Source organism: Charadrius vociferus, unplaced genomic scaffold (assembly GCF_000708025.1).
Source record: "Charadrius vociferus isolate BGI_N301 unplaced genomic scaffold, ASM70802v2 scaffold163, whole genome shotgun sequence".
Taxonomy (NCBI): domain Eukaryota; kingdom Metazoa; phylum Chordata; class Aves; order Charadriiformes; family Charadriidae; genus Charadrius; species Charadrius vociferus.
Genome location: NW_009648332.1, coordinates 15,792,793 through 15,809,418, shown reverse-complemented (window position 1 = coordinate 15,809,418; position 16,626 = coordinate 15,792,793). Strand labels below are relative to the sequence as shown.

Sequence of the window (16,626 nt, the reverse complement as noted above, 5' to 3'; positions counted from 1 at the left end):
TATTTGCAAATGAACATCTGGTAAAACCATAAACATTATAGTAAAAAGGATAAAAGACTTAAGTCTGTGCTCTGATATTTAAAATACAGTTTAAAATCCAGCAATAAAATTACTGGATAGATGGTATAGCATACTCTTTGAATGGATTTGGGGAGGGGGGAGAAGAGTTGCAGTTTTCTCTCATGAAGTAACTTTATAACTGCTTGTGTTCCAGATTGCCCTGAAATATGACCCCCAGATAGAAGAAGATCTGCGTAACTGGATAGAAGAGGTTACAGGGCTGAGCATTGGTGCAAACTTTCAACTGGGATTAAAAGATGGCATAATCTTATGCGAGTAAGCATTTATTAAGTTAACCTTATTTTTAGCAATTTTCCACTTTTGAGGAACTAAGGAGGGACTTTCTGAAGACTCCCCTTAAAATACATCAACAATAATAGTCAAAGATAGCTGACAGTAGGGTGGGAGACAGCTTCTTTGACACTGTGGAAAAGAACAAAAACTTAAATCTCCTTTATGTTTCAGCAACGGTTTCTAAGTATTTCTAAATTTAACAGTGAAGCGCTTTTCTATAATAATAAAATGGCACACAAAAATTCTCATGGTCTGTTAGACTCATGAGACCTGAGATCTGAGCTAGGCACTAGGCACTCTGTATAAACCAAAAAAGTAACCATTTTGATGAAACTAATGCAACTAATAAAGCACGAGTGAAAATATTATTTAATGCCTGCACAGATGGTATAAGGATAAGATTTATTGTTTAAGCATTTCCCTTTTTTTCACCTCCCCAGGCTTATAAATAAGCTGCAGCCAGGATCAGTGAAGAAAATTAATCAATCAAAACTAAATTGGCACCAGGTAAAACAAAAAAAAACCCCAAAATACACCTCTAACCCCTCCAACCCCTAAACAGTTCTTCTGTTCTGTATTAACAAATTTGCTGTGAATATGGTACGCCTTAATTCTTTATAGCACCAAGTTTTGTATATGATATGTTCACAACAGTTGAAGATAAATGCTGTTAACATATGCAGTAACAGAAAGCAGCTATAGTTGAGATGGCTCCTAAATGGCAGTTGAGTATGCATATTTAATAGTGCATTAGGTGAAATTTCAGATGGAAAATGAACATAGAAGCCTACAACAAGGCCTTTTTCCAAGTTAAAAAAAAGCTGTTAACTTTTTAAATTAAATTACAACTGGAGTTTTCCATCCAGACAGTGCTGCAAGGTGTTAGGTCCAGCTTGCCTGTACCTGGACATCAGTGTATGAAGTGTCCTCCTGAGAAAGCAGCTGGGGAGGGAAAGGACCTGAACAGTCTCGGAAGAAATGGTTGTGTAACAGAACTCAGAAAACAATATGGTGCAAACTACAGTATGTATTTTATTTCAGTATATCCAGATTTGATTTCTTACGAGTGCTCTATCTAGCACTTCCTCCCACAAGGGACTATCAAAGGCAACGTGCATTTAGAACAAGCATTGGAAGGGTTGCTGATTAGAGTTGACTGCCTTTACTGTTGCTGGGTCTAGCTGAATACTGTGATGTCAGCCTCGTGGCTTAATTAGCATTGAATGCTTCTAAATACAGTGGAGGATTTTTATTAAAAAAAAAAAAAATTAATACCTCTTAAGACTTCAAACGGAAAGATGAGATTCAGTCCTTACTCCTCGGACTCTATCTTGCTTTCCAATTTCTGCAGCACACGGTGTTAAAAAAGTGCTAATAAACCCCAAAAGCTTAGTTGAATTTGTCCCAGGAGGTGAGCGAGATAATACCCTCAAGCCAAATTAAATGTTCTTACTATCCACATAGTTATGTTTTTGTTTTACCCAAAATTATCAATTGCTGAAGTCAAATAGCATGGACACTGTCAAATTTTCCAATTTGAAGCAGATTTCAGATTAGTATTTCTCTTGGAAGGGACACAGCGGAAGCAGTTTTGTCATCAAAGCCCTCTCTAACAAAGTGTATGATACTCACTAACAGAGAGATGCCAGGCTAGATAAACCCTTAGATTGATTTCTGAAATAAATATTAAAACTAATGAAAAATAATCTCAAACTTCCTACCAGCCACTCTTAACCATGCCAACTGTTTTGTCCAGTTTGCACAAGGCAAAGAACTTGTGTAAAACAAGCAAAACCAACCAACCAACACCAGAAAACTTCAAAATTACATAGTTTCTGAATTGAAACACTGAGTAGAAAACTGGCTTTTTTGTTTCTGTTTAGCTGGAGAACATTGGGAATTTTATCAAAGCCATCCAAGTCTACGGCATGAAGCCACATGATATTTTTGAAGCAAACGATCTTTTTGAAAATGGAAATATGACTCAAGTACAGACTACTCTAGTTGCGCTAGCAGGTCTGGTAAGTATTTGTACCCCTGGAATGGACACAAATCCACATGTCAGTCCAGATGCACCCTTACCACTCATGTAAACGTGGAAAACAGCATACAGCCTGTCAGGAGGGGATAGATACTACTGTGAGCCTGAGATACCGCAGAGGTTGCGCTTCAGAGGGCTGTCTTAGTGCGTGCCTCCAGGGAAGGCTTGGAGTTCAGAGTTAGGATTGCTGGCTGCAGATGGCCTTGCTCTGCAGCTGCGTGGGCATACACAGAACTCGGAGGCTCACAGGAGACCACTGATGCCTGCGGAATATCCTTCTGACAAGATACTTGGGTAGCTTTGGAGTGCCACCTTCGAAGAACATCGGGAACTGTTACCTTCTCCCACCCCCGACACAGAGAGTTTCTCATAAGAGATAAACCTGCTTGTGGCAGCACTTGAGAGCCATCAGGGCCATAAAGCCAGTGTTCCAGTAGCAGAAAATATACTTTAAACACTGAATACTCTTATTTTCCCTCTCCCTAAATAGGCAAAAACCAAAGGTTTTCATACTACAATTGATATTGGTGTCAAATATGCAGAGAAACAAGCACGAAGTTTTGATGCAGGAAAACTAAAAGCTGGTCAAAGTGTAATTGGCCTGCAGGTAAGTGTGAAATTCACATTTGCAGTTAATATGTTATATTTGACAACAAGCTTCTTGTTTTGATTAACTGATATATGTTTATGCAAAAACAGCTGCAGAATTACAATCTATTCTTATCATGGAAGGAGGTATGAGGTTAATTCTTGAAAGCAGTTGATTGGCTTTATAAGCTCAAGTGACTGCCTGGAAAGTTTTTCTGTTTGCTTTAAATCTGCAGTAAGAGTGATAAGGAGAAAAGGAACAGCTAATATTAGCAGTATCATCTCTGTCCCCTAAAGTAGCTTTAAAGTAGGAGTCTTGGGATAGCTAAAGCTCCTTAAATGGTAGACGCTTTTTTCCCCTCTCCACTTTCCTTAATGGTCATAAACCCCAAAATAACTGACATAAAATCTTAAAATTCCTGTGGTAGAGAAGTTGTGGTAGTGTAACTGAATCATTACTGTTCGGGGCAAAAATAAAGTATGACATTTAGATGTGTACATCCATTCTAATTGCACGTGCAGTTGGGCAAATGCCAGTCACTGAAATGACTTAGGATGACAGTTGCCTTTATTTTTCATTTTGAAGCTCAGTATGGAGAAAGGGTAATTTATTGCAGGTAGTGGTCAAGCTACATGAGGAAAGCATGCACTGTAATTACTCTTTCCGTCGGCCATCACAGTTACCAACCATATTTGTTTCCTTTGGACTGTGCTTGCTATACAAATAAAAATCACTTTTTCTGTCCACCTCTTCCTTCCCCTAATAAAGATGGGCACCAACAAGTGTGCCAGTCAGGCAGGCATGACTGCTTACGGAACTAGAAGACACCTCTATGATCCAAAAATGCAAACCGATAAGCCATTTGACCAGACGACAATTAGCCTACAGATGGGCACTAACAAAGGAGCCAGTCAGGTAAGCAGGACTGCGTGTGACGCTTGCAGAGCGGTGACACCTCTCAGCCCGGGGGAGGCCGGTGGGACAGGGGGGGGTCTGTCAGTAGCAGAGTCTTAACTGGCAGCAGCAGTGAGAGGGTACACTTCAGCTGTGCTTTTATGCAGTGATTGAAGAACTTTGATTTCTTATCACTATCCAGTGTGTTCTGTGCTGAGCGTCTTAAGGCACAAAAATGACCTGGTGCTTCTAGAATTTCCAACTGGCTGTGTTACACTAGAAGAAAACAGTAACTTCATTTCAAGTACTAACTAGGCAGAGGCAAAAAAGAAATTGCCTCCTGGGCACTACCTCAGTCCAAACACTTGGTATATTCTCTCCAAAGAGGGAAATAAACTGGACCTTTCTGCAAGGACTTTCTTCTGTGACTTACCTACTAGTGAACACACGCTGCTGTTCTGTTTGGTTATACTTTGATTCCTACTTTCTAGCACTTCCAGTAAGGCGTACTAATTGTGATCATAAATCTAGTAATGGCAGCTCTTGGCCTTCTTACTGAACCTCTACGATCCTGTTTTATTAGGCTGGTATGCTGGCACCAGGTACCAGGAGAGACATCTACGATCAGAAGCACATATTGCAACCTGTGGATAACTCAACTATTTCGTTACAAATGGGTACCAACAAAGTAGCTTCGCAGAAGGGAATGAGCGTGTATGGGCTTGGACGACAAGTGTATGACCCCAAGTACTGTGCTGCACCGACAGAACCTGTCATTCATAATGGCAGCCAAGGAACAGGAACTAACGGGTCAGAAATCAGCGATAGCGATTATCAGGCAGAATACCCAGATGACTATCACGGAGAGTACCAAGATGACTATCAAAGAGATTACCATGGTCAGTACAGTGACCAGGGCATTGATTATTAGCTTTGCGTCAGAAGTTCAGTATTAGTCCATTATTTTATTCAGTAAGAACGAAACTAGCCTTGTGGAATTGTTACCTGTCTTTCCTACACACTATGCTTAACGTACCTAAAGGAATATTGCCTTACATACATTCCTTTTTCCTTTATCTGCCCTTTCCCTGTCTAGTTGCCTTTAGTGCTGTAACAGTTGTAGTCTACAGCATAAACAATAACTGCATATGAAGTAAAAGGAATACTGTGAAAGGGGGAGTGCGCTTGTACAGCCAGGTCGTCTAATAAGGAGCTATGCATTTTCACAATCTCTACTTAAGTAGGTATTTACATACCACATTAAGCCTTCATTTTACATATTTACAGCTTTTCTGTTTTCCGGATGAGATAAAAGAATTTCATACTTAAAAGTTAAATGTGGTATTTGCCAATTAAATCTAAGACATCGCATTAGTGATTTAAATATCATTACTATGTTTCTAAGGTATTGTTTGCTAATGGTAAGTCCTACATTAGACGTAAGTGTGCATTTGTGATTGTGTATTCATTCCATTATCAACACTGACCAAACTTAGAAATAGTTGTCTTACTAAAAAGGGAGCTTGTACAAAGTCTTGAGCCAACAGAAGTCCCAAGATTGATGGTGCATTTACCTTTTATTGTGCCATAATATATCCATGTAGAAATGCTTTTTCTTCCTTGAACTGTATTTATTGCCACACTTCTCAAACTGATCCCAGTGTATTTTTATAAATAAATATTTTTTCTTAAAGGTATGTAGAAGATCCTGTCTCATTTGTTACTCTACCATTCTTAAAAGATTAGATGCCACAGAAATTATTCCCAAATCAGCATCACCTTTGCCTGTGTGAAGGGTAATGTAGAACTGCTGTCTGTTGCAGCTAGGGTACTTTCTTTTCCGTGGGATTTAATCTAACAACCTTGTAAAAATCTCCTGGGAGCGAGTGACAGTGACTTAACAGGAAAGGAATGTAGCTCCTTTACAGCAGAGTTCACATCCCCTCTGTGTGACTGTGAGGGTATGACCAGAGATCCTTAGCTGTTCACTCAATCCCTGCCCTTTTCTCAAGGCAAACGAGGAACTGCACATATTTAATGCTGCCTCTGCTTCAGCCTGTAGCCTTCATTCCATCACTCGGAGATCTCAAAACACCCTTGCTTTAGAGTATGTAAAAAGATATCCCAGTCTTTGTGCCTGCTGGTCTGCAACCCGAGTTCTTTAGTTACCGATAGCAAAGCTTTATTCCTAAATGGAAGAAGCTTTCTTCCTCACCACGGAGCGCAGACAGGCTGTACTAATTTACCTGGGCTGTTCTTAACAGGAGAAAAAAAGCATGCTATCAATGGGGGCCCACTGTCGCTGATCCTAACTTTTGTAAAAAAAAAAAACAACCACACAACAAAAAAAAAACCCACCACACACAAACAAAGGTATTTTAAAAGTATTTACTGCAGATTAAACTTATTTATGTTAACATATAAAATGTTTCATACTTGCAAGTCATGGACTTGTAAAGGATTCTTCCCTCAAGACTAGAAATTGTTTGTGCTTTGTTCCATTAATTTCCGTTGTCTTTGGGTATGATGTGGTGATCTGACTTTCAACTGACCTATTTGTTGAATAAGTCTTAAGCTCATTTATTTCACAGAATTTAGATTTGAAAGGACCTCTGGAGGTCCCTGGTCCGAGCCCTGCATCTGAGGCAAGAGAATTATTACCAAGATGCCTGTTAAGACCTACTCTTCCTGAACTATACTATTTCCCCCCCATCAAAATAATAGTATTTAACAATTTAAAACTATTGTATTGAGTGCTGAAAAGCAGTGCTACAATCAATAAAAAAAGCATTATTGTTTTCATAGTTTGGGTGAAAGCAGGGTCTCGTCTTGAAAGCCTGAACCATTCCCTCCTGCTCTTTCTGCATCCAAACCTTACGCCTTAAACTGCTTGCACGCATTGAACAGAGGAAACAAAACAACACATAAACTGTTCTCAGTATGCCTGTTTTCTTTCATCCGCAGAGGTATCCAGTAGAATCATAACTGAATTAAGCGACAGTTTGAAGTAGACACCAAACAAGACCAAATGCAAACTGCCTTGCTTACAACAATAAGCTGTAATATTAGCCATTTCCTGGTGTTCCAGTAGTCCCCATCTCCTATTTTTAAGGAATATAGTCATAAAAGTACCTTTAATTCCTCTGAATCCAGTCTTCCATAGGTGCAGGAAAGAAAAGTCCACAGAGCATGGGGCTGCTTTGCAGGGCAGACGTTGAAATACCAGAAGTGGCTTGGACAAGCGTCAGTACCCGAACCAGTACTATGTATTCACATGAGCCGTGCCTACATCCAACCCCACCACCCACCCCAGCCTGCTTTATAGTTGTCTGACTACGAGATCCTGCAGGGGAAGAAAGCAACAAGAAACGAGCGCTAAATAGCATCAGCTTCTGTAGGGGTGCTTTATCCCTCTAACTCAGGTGAGGACTCCTGCTCACACAGGAGTGGTTGTTGACACAATTGCCAAGTGGAATGTATATAAGATTGGGAGGTCCTGTGTTGCACCTGAAAGCTATAAAGCTGTGCTTTGTGTACAAAGTTTCAATTAAAAGGCAAACATTCAGAACTCTTCTGTAAAAATATACCTGACTCAAACCACATTGTCACAGTTGTAATTTGTGGGTTACGGGCAGTACAGCATTACTTAAATGAAACACACTCAAATACAGCTTAATGGGGATTTTTCAGTACCTGCCTTCTTTAAAACACAAAGCAAACTTTGTAGTAAGTGTCTAAAAGTCCTTTCTCCACCCAGGAACTGCAGTGAAGGCAATGACACTGCATCATAATTGCAATGGGCAGAATCACCGAATCGCTGCGATTGGAAGGGACCTCTGGAGGTCATCTAGGGATTGTCTGAAAACAAGGACATACATATATAAAAATTCTTCTCCCTTTCTTCCACCAGGGAGTTCCTGAGTCAAGGCCCAAAAACATGCAGTGTGAGTATCAAATACAAACAGGAAAAAAACCCCAATGTGTAATAAGAACTGATTTTTTTTAACTTCCAAGCGGTTAGAGAGCTATTGGTTATTCAACGTGATTTTCAGTTCCCACAACAACCACAAGCCAAGCACCAGAAGTACCCAAGTGTAGAGTTTTAAGTAATGAGAGGTAGTGAGTCACAGCCAGTAGGTGCCCGCCTTCACCTGCCAAGAAGAAAGTAATTATTTCTTTCCCCTTTTCATCATCTATCCCACATTCCTCAACTTGTTGAAGTGGCTCATATTAAAGTAGCCAAAAGTTAATTAAATGAAGAATAAAAAGCAAGTATTCCGTAGCATTCCCGAGCAGAAAACTAGTCTCCTTTCAACAGCAGGAGATCAGATACAGCATTTAGCTGAAACAGATTTGTCATTCAGGCTATCAATGAGCTTTTTTGTATGTCACTTCCAAGCTGTGACTAATCAAAGGTTTATCATTGCATTCATTACGGCAGCTTATGAGTCACTTACCGGCAGTAATGCCTCGCTTCCTATACTGATGCGTACTTTACTGAAATCCCTGGCTGGAGTCATCTTCTCACCTCAAACCTCTCCTCAAACAAAAGGTTAAAGGAGCTTTTGAACAGAGAGAATAAAACCACGTTCCACTGAGTAAAATCTAAAACTCCCCCATACTCCAAATAAGGTGGAGCCCATGGAAGTGTAATATAGCCAGGGTCCAGGTACAAAGTTTAAACAATCCTCAGAGTTGCTCACAGAAAATGCTGGCAGACTGTTACCAAGTTATTTTTTCAAAATGTATCTATCCTTACCGCATCCTTCTCTACATTCCTCCATGATATTTTTTATTTCACATCCATGTTACAGCTAACATTTCTATACAGTATTATTTATAAAATCCTTCTATCTCATTTCTGTCCAGTCACTGCTCATCTGCTACTTGCTCAAGCTTTAAATCTAGATACAAATTTTTCTGCTTTCTTTGTCTTTTCAATTGCAAAGGGAAGGCAGTTGTTTATTTTTATTTACAAAAAAAGACTATTCCTTATCTGCCCTTTGGAGACGAGTGAATGGATAGTTTATGATCCTAACTTGTAAAAAACATTCCCAAAAGAGTATAATTAAAGACACCTACCTCATAACCATTAATTATCTTGCCTACAGAGTTTCTATCAATGGTGATTTCCATCAATGAGCTCAGTACAGTTCCGTAATTGGTTGCACAGGCTGTTCATATACACAGAATAAATCAGGAAAGAGCCACCTCAGAGTGCCTCCTCTACAAATGTTTCTATGTTTACTGATCCAGAGATGACTGGCCCAGTGTTCCCAGAGAAGTATGAAAAAAACCCATGTTAGCTGACACACCAAAAAGCTAAAAAGGACAGCTTGATGACCTTGTCGACTTAGTATTTTCAGTCTGACAACACAGAAATTTACAAGGAGGGTGTTTATTAACAACTTTCAGACCATCATAACAAGTACATTAATAAAAATCAGATGTGCTGACACACAAAATACATTATTCATACAAACAGATTGTGTGTCATTTTACCAGTGCAGAAGGTACCACAGAGATTTAGAGAATTAATACTTTGTCCTGGGGTATTGGCAACCTTTACTTGTTTTCTGTGACTGGTTTTGCTATTGCTGGTCTGCCTTCATACTTCCTGGTGTGCTTCACATTCAAGTCTACAAAGAGAAAAAAAAAAAAAAGGAGTCAAATAATGTGTAGCACTAGTCCTGTTACTGCATTTAAATGTCGTAAGAGTAAACTGGGAAAATAATTAAGGTTCCTTTGTGTCTCAAATCCACAATCCTCTTGCAGGGAATAACCCTCCCCACGCACCCACCCAGTATCTGTGCTCAGCAAAAAATTACTGAAGAATTCAATAGGAGATCCAAACGATGAAAAAATCAAGTACAACTATCTGTACTGTTTATTGCTGTAGCAATAAACTGAAGCCCAACTGGCTGTAGCAGAATGCCCACAAGATTGCGTGAGAGTTCACTAGAATCTGGTACATCTTGAAAGCAGATCAAGAAAAATCACCAACATCTGTCGCACTCCTGTGAGAAGTAGCCAGGAGGGCACCCGGCACTAGCAGTGGTGTCCAGCAGGAGTAGGTGCCAGAGTAGCTGTTGCTGCAGAATCTTGCTTCGGCAGCCCTGGCTTGGCTGCCCCTGTGCTGGGGGAAGATCAGCCCAGACTCTGAACTTGCTGGGGCAGTTCTCAGGTTGGGCAATTTGCAGGATTTTTGCAGATGTCAGTTAGTGAGCGTTTACTCTCAGGACTTTCCCAAGCCTGGGTGTGGGGGAACACTCCCTTCTGGCACCTCAGCTTTTTTACCTCAGCATAAAACAGAGTAAATAAATACATACACTGACAGAAAAAAAAAAGAAAGGAAACGGGTGGGGGTGGAGAGGGAAGGCCTCTAAGCTCTGCTCTTACAGCTCTGGATCGTCAGCAGTTCCGGCATGAAATCAAGCAGCCTACCACTCTTCTGACTTTGCTACAGCAGACATGTGAAGAACTATCTGAACAGGGCTCATCTCCCACCCCCTTGCCATTGTCCAGTCGTTCTCTTCTTCTGCTGGGCACATGGGAATGGGAAGAAGGATGAGAACAAATATTTGATCCTTCCATTTTACACCAGCAGAGGGTTTTCTGAGGACGGAAAGCAATAGAAGGAAAACCAGGATATCAGGTACAACATATTGGCTGCTGTGAGACATCAGGACATATATGACAACCTCCATCTGTTCTTGGGACATAAAGGCAAACACATTAGCTGGCAGATAAACACATATTCCACACTCCTGTCTCACCATAGGTTGGAGCTCTGTCCCATCTTCATTGTCCCGGAAAGGTCTCACGCTTCTGTGCTTTTGCCCTTCTGTTAACTTGTTACTCTGACTCACAAAGGTCTACAAGCAAAAACCAGGGTGAGATCATTTGGGAATGCAAAATACTATGTAAATAAAAATACCTCATAAAAGAATATAATTAGCCTGGGGGTACGAAACTGTAGCTGGTTCCTAGCTGGATGACACTTGGGTGATACCGGCAGGGACTCTGCAGAGGCAGCAAGGGTGATGAGTGCAACTGAGAAGGATGAATCAAGAATCTCTGTTACATCTCCTGCTACAGGAATGAGGACCAGCTGTCTGAAATCCCTCACCCAGCTCTCCGCCCACTGCCACATACTGTCCTGAGGGCCGCAGAGCCTCCCTTCCACCCCCAGATGTTTGTAACCCGACTGTAGCATAGATGTCCCAAGTCAAACGCCTTCATGTGTTGGGAAACCCCAAGTTCTTGGCTACATGAGTAAACTTACTCTTGATCATGCAACGAGGAGGAGTTTGGATGTGTTGCCCTCAGTTTTTCCATACAAGGTTATAGAGCCTGCCCCGCTTGGAAGACTCGTTACCCCTGTGGGAAGTCCTCCCTTCAGCCAAGACCCTAGGGCATGGCTAACTACAAGGAATTAAGTCCAGAGTTAAAGAGAAACTATCACAAAGTTTGCAAGTGGAGAAAGGAAAGCCTCTGTTTGTTTCATGATGGAGAATTGGCTTAAGAAGTATTTTAGCATTTGGCAAAGCAGAGGAAGAAGAACAGAGGTCAAGGCTTCAGAGTTTTCCATTTAGTAACATATTCCTATGTGGGACACGTGCTTAAGTACTGTTCTGAATCAAGGCCAAAGAATATCTATCTGCTTTCTTCTGTGCAAAGGGTTAAAGCCTATCCTTAGGCTGCCTTTTTGTTGTTTTTTTTGTTTTCAACAAAATTATATAAACATTACAGGGAATCTAACAGCCGCATTAAAAAAAAACAACAACCAAAACCAGTTCTTCTGACACTGTCCTGAAGAAACCCATCCAGAAGATTCATATCATATGAGCTATTCTGGCTGCTGAGTTTGTTTTTCCTGAATCACTAAGATTTTCTTTGTCGCATGGTTTATGAAGGAAAAGACAGAACTGGCCAAAATAGCATGAAAGGAAAAAAACATCTGCATCTTCAAATATTCTCTTAATATGAAATGGATGGCATATATGCATTCAAATGCTTCAGATACAGCTGTTAACTAAAGCTCTCCATCACTATTAGCTACGTAACGACTCTCCATGGAAATGCTTGTAATGCAGTACCGTAACTATGAGGGTAAAGACACAGAACAACCAGTCCAAAGGCAGAAGAATTTAATCAAGAGACAGAAGAAAGTATTTTGGCAAAAGAATCTGTGCAGGTATGAAGCAGAGCAACTCGAATTTGCGTGAAGTTTGTTCAAAACCACAGCAACCATAGGATGCGGATGGATACCTGACCTGCTGCTGGCAACAAGAAGCTCCTTGTTGTTTACTTTTGTTCACCGCTGTACAGTAAGTCACAACAAATATAAACATCTATGGATGTTTAAACACCCCATGGATTGGTCTCGGCAGCTAGCTTATTTACTTATTTATATTTTTTAATTACCAACGATATATTGAACATATATCTAATAAGGCCTACAAAGTCAGCCATCACTTACAGGGTGTGATCTAAAAGAAGGCAGCAGACCACAGCTAGCACACAGGAGCCAGAGGGAGCCATTTACTTCAGTTTATAAATTCACATATGATTTGTATCCCCAAGCCTATCCTGTTCTAAGGTGTTGGAAAGGAAATAGCATGGGTTATGGGTTGAAATTACTAGGTCTTGGGGAAAGGAAAAGCCCCCCAAAATTTAGAACGGCTCAAATATCTTTGCTGTTATCACCGAGGTTTACCAGCAGTTCCTGATCCACGAAGTACGGCTTCTCTGCAGATCCATCATTTGTTTCCATATCAACAGCAAAGCAAAGGAACATGGCATCTGCTGTCACTTCAAACACAGACAGAAAGCTGTGGGACATCAGGTAGGCAAAAAATCCAACCAGCAACAAAGGAACTACCCAAGCTTGCAACTCCCGATGGTAGTTAAATGCCATCAATCCTCCAAAAACAGTAAAACATACAACAAACACCTGTAAAGGGCAGCAAGAGAGAAACACAGCCTCATTAATCACGTAGAAATATTTCTTATAAAAACCCAACCCCCCCAAACCCTAAGGCAAGTACATTATAGCCAATATTTTAACAGCACATGTCATCTGGGAGATAGCTATGTAGTTTCTGGCATCACGTAGTTGTCACACTCTGTGTTCAATTCCGTGTGTAAATTCTGCAAGGCAGTGGCAACATTTTACTATATATTTACCAAAGACTCATTGCAATGGGCAAACTGTAAGAGTGGCACCTGGACAGTATTGTACTACAACTAAGTAATTCTGTAAAGACTGTGAAAAGGGTCAAATTCCTCAAACATTATCTTCTCTCCCAAACTCACTTTACAGCATGAACAACACTGAGTTTACAAGATGAACCTGATTTACTTTAGGTATAAGAAAAGAGAATCAAATGCTGATTTTTCACTTCATTCTTACAGAACAGTACTTCTCTTACTCTTACCTTTCCTAGAAATAGGATAAAATCTCCAAAACAGCTAATAGATGCAAGTTTAGCAGAATTCTTTGCCAAAATAAAGACAGCATCCTTTGCTGACGTACAAAAATTTGTCCCATTTATGGCTGTAGTTGTGTATGCGTGCTGAAATGAGAGAAGATAATAATGCAGTGAGAGAGGAAAGACTCTTATAATCTAGAGTTTACTTCAGCAAAATGCAAAGCCTTTAACTCTATTTGGAAATACTGACTTCATGAATATAAGGAGTTATTTTGCATAATATGGCAATTTTATTTTACGTGACTATCATAACTATGCTTCTAACTTTAAATAGTTTTTCTACATAATTTCCACCATTAAAAAATGCTAGAATAGGGACTAAATAAATATCTGAACCCACCTTTATCCCATTTATTTTAAAACACCAAAGTTCTCTACCCTAATTTTTGTTTATGAATACGACACAATTACCACAAAACACACGCTTACCTGGAGGCACACTATCCAAACTTACTCACTTATTCTCTATGAATCTATCTCCAAGACTGCTGGCAAACTATGCAAGTGGAACAATCAAGTTATGCAGTTACCAAGTCTTTTAAAAGTTGCTGATTAAAAAGTTTCTATATACGGCCCTTTTAAATTATTCATATACTACTGAAATTTAAGTTTGTGACTATAGCCATAAAATATATCTTTTCATGAAAGATGAAACAAATTGTGAAAATGACTGGAAAAGAACAGCTAAAGGATCCTGGACTAGATCAGCGAGTGTTATGTCACAAAAAAAAAACCCAGGATTTCAACAGACAGTAGGGGCACTCACAATTTTTTGAGGTATTGAGAATTTTGCAAGATTTCTCTTTGTGGAAACTTCTCAAGACAGGTGGGCAGGACAGAATATTTACCTTCATGGACTGGATTATTTTAGCAATTGTGGATAACCTGACATATATGTCCCATTTATAGAACTCCTCAACAAGGTTTTGAAACCGTGTCCAAAGTATCAGCTAAGAAAAACAGCAGTCAATATACCTGAAATGTATGCTGAACTTGACCAGCAAGTCTTATGAGTAGTAAGATTAAAGTATACTATAATCATACATTTATACATATAATAATATATGATATAATATATAGAATATTATATTAAGATTATAAAATATTAGAAGGTGGATTATGCCATAAAACATTAGTTACATCTGGTACGGTCAGTAAGAACCACAGTGTGCAAGGGATTGCTGTTCTGAAGGAGTTTATACACCACAACATGTACTTGGTGCTTAGATTACTTTCTGCTTCACCTGGAAGCAAAAAAAGAAAGTCCAGTTTTACCCCATAGTGATTTCTTAACATACTGTAGGACAGCAAAGCTATATTGACATTAAATTAAAAGAAATTTAATGCACTCAAAGATCCTTTGTGTCTTTACTGTGGATATAATCGATTTTATCTATGACAGGAATTTTTTTCAGTAAGCAAAGTAAATAGTAAGCAAAAAAAGAGTAGAAGTAAACAGTGACATCCTGCAAATATTGTACTTGCATAGTAGCAAATACATCCACATATGGAAAAAGTATAAAGACTATGGATTTATTGCCTACTCTAAGAAAAATCAAAGGCTCCACTGAACTCTACAGAAACATGTAGAGTGTCTGCATAAAAATATGTTTAAACAAGCAAGTTTGCTTCATTCCTAAATAGGAAAAAATGCTTTCTGTGCTAACTTTCATTTGTACTGCAGCTGTTCCTTTCCCCCGGAGTGCTGCAACAGGACCGGCAGCGAGGTGTACCCTTTGGCTCGGTCAGGCATCGACTATAATACCTTTGCCGGCTCAGTTGCCTACACCTCTGGAAGAGAAGCATCCTCGTCCCACCTGCCTCACTCAACCCGAGAGGTCTGCACGCAGCCTGCTGCCGTCCCGCGTGAGGAAACCCGACAGCCGGCAAGCTCGCCCACCGCAGCACTGGCCCAGGAGAGCTGGCAGTTCGGCAAGACCAGCACCAGCCTTGCCGGGCTACCATCTCCCCAGGACAGGGGCACAGGGTCGATGGCTTCAGGTCGAGCTCCCTCTCTGTCTGCCGTCTGTAGCCGTCACTGCATTTTTCACACACGGATAAGACCTATCTTTATAACATGCTGTGAGTTACGTCTGTTTCATCAATCCCATTAACGGACAGGAAATTGAGACACAAAGCAGAAAAGGGTTTTCTAAGTTTGTTTCTGTCCCTTAAGAACTAAATTCACAGAGCAGATCCTGATCTGGTGAGGTCAGTGTAAATTTTGCCAATAAATTAAACAGAGATTCTATATTCATTATAAATAGCAAAAAATGTCCTGTTTTAAAAATTAAAAAGAATGTTGAAAGTGCATGTGGCACTTGTACAAACACTGTTTCCAAACTCAAAATAAATAACCATTTGTTTGCACTCTTGAATTAGCCACTTCGGCATCTGAGGAATGTGCAAAAAAAAGAATTTCTGATACTTATTAACTAGAGGGGTTATCTTGGAAAGACTGAAAATAACGCTGAAGACTGAACACTACCTGCACAGGGATTTGTCATGTTACAAAGCAGCTGATACAAAATGGCATTTATAACAATTACAACTTCACCAAATCATGTACGTATCAACTAGTCATAACATCCGAGCAAGAAAGGCAGCCAACATTATCAAAGGAGTAAGAGAGAGACAGAAACGAACCAACTGCTGAAGGCTACAGAACTAATCATTGACATAGGTAAAGGAAGAATGTTACTACTACAAGCTGAAGACTTAGCCAAGTGATCTCTACCTTTTGGCAAAAAATGGATTTCGGGGGGCGGGGAGGGGAAGTTATTGTCCAGCCCAGCAGACTGTGGCTCCATACACTTCCCTCACAATTCTCAAGTTTCCCATACAGATCCTATAATCTGATCCCATCCAGCCACATAGAAATCTACACGTTCTCACTAACAAAATACATATCTAACATTTAAGCAAATGTATGTTTCCATGAAACTCAGAGTTGCACAGAAATGAGCTCAAATGATTTCTCATCCTTACCCACCAAAGAACACCTAACACATGTAAGTGGTTACCAATATTTGCAAATCATTTGGGACTCTGGACTAAGAAGCTTAGACGTCCCATTAATTTTCCAGTTGCAGGGTATGTGCAACAACCCAATCCTTTTCAAAGAAAGGAGAGTTGCGAAGGCTAAGATGGTAAACCGTGGTTAGTTAAGAACCTGCTATCGTTTAGAAACAGGTTATTTAAACGTGTTTTTCTACAGAACGTATTCTCTTTTCCCCACACGCAAAAGCATCAGT

At 40.0% G+C, this 16,626-nt stretch overlaps 2 protein-coding genes across 2 annotated transcripts in view; one reads left to right on the top strand and one right to left on the bottom strand.

The window, feature by feature from the left end:
* CNN3 (calponin 3, acidic) overlaps positions 1-5,575 on the top strand; it is a 60,937-nt gene extending 55,362 nt beyond the window's left edge. The window contains exons 3-8 of the mRNA XM_009884752.1: positions 215-336; positions 795-861; positions 2,238-2,375; positions 2,886-3,002; positions 3,753-3,899; positions 4,462-5,575. Of these exons, the coding sequence (XP_009883054.1) occupies positions 215-336; positions 795-861; positions 2,238-2,375; positions 2,886-3,002; positions 3,753-3,899; positions 4,462-4,809 (939 nt within the window). The 3' untranslated portion in view covers positions 4,810-5,575. The remainder of the gene's footprint in view (positions 1-214; positions 337-794; positions 862-2,237; positions 2,376-2,885; positions 3,003-3,752; positions 3,900-4,461) is intronic.
* A 4,743-nt stretch (positions 5,576-10,318) lies between these two features.
* Positions 10,319-16,626, bottom strand: part of SLC44A3 (solute carrier family 44, member 3) — a 38,577-nt gene continuing 32,269 nt past the window's right edge. The window contains exons 12-14 of the mRNA XM_009884905.1: positions 13,319-13,456; positions 12,598-12,834; positions 10,319-10,753 (exon numbers count right to left, since the gene is read on the bottom strand). Of these exons, the coding sequence (XP_009883207.1) occupies positions 10,319-10,753; positions 12,598-12,834; positions 13,319-13,456 (810 nt within the window). The remainder of the gene's footprint in view (positions 10,754-12,597; positions 12,835-13,318; positions 13,457-16,626) is intronic.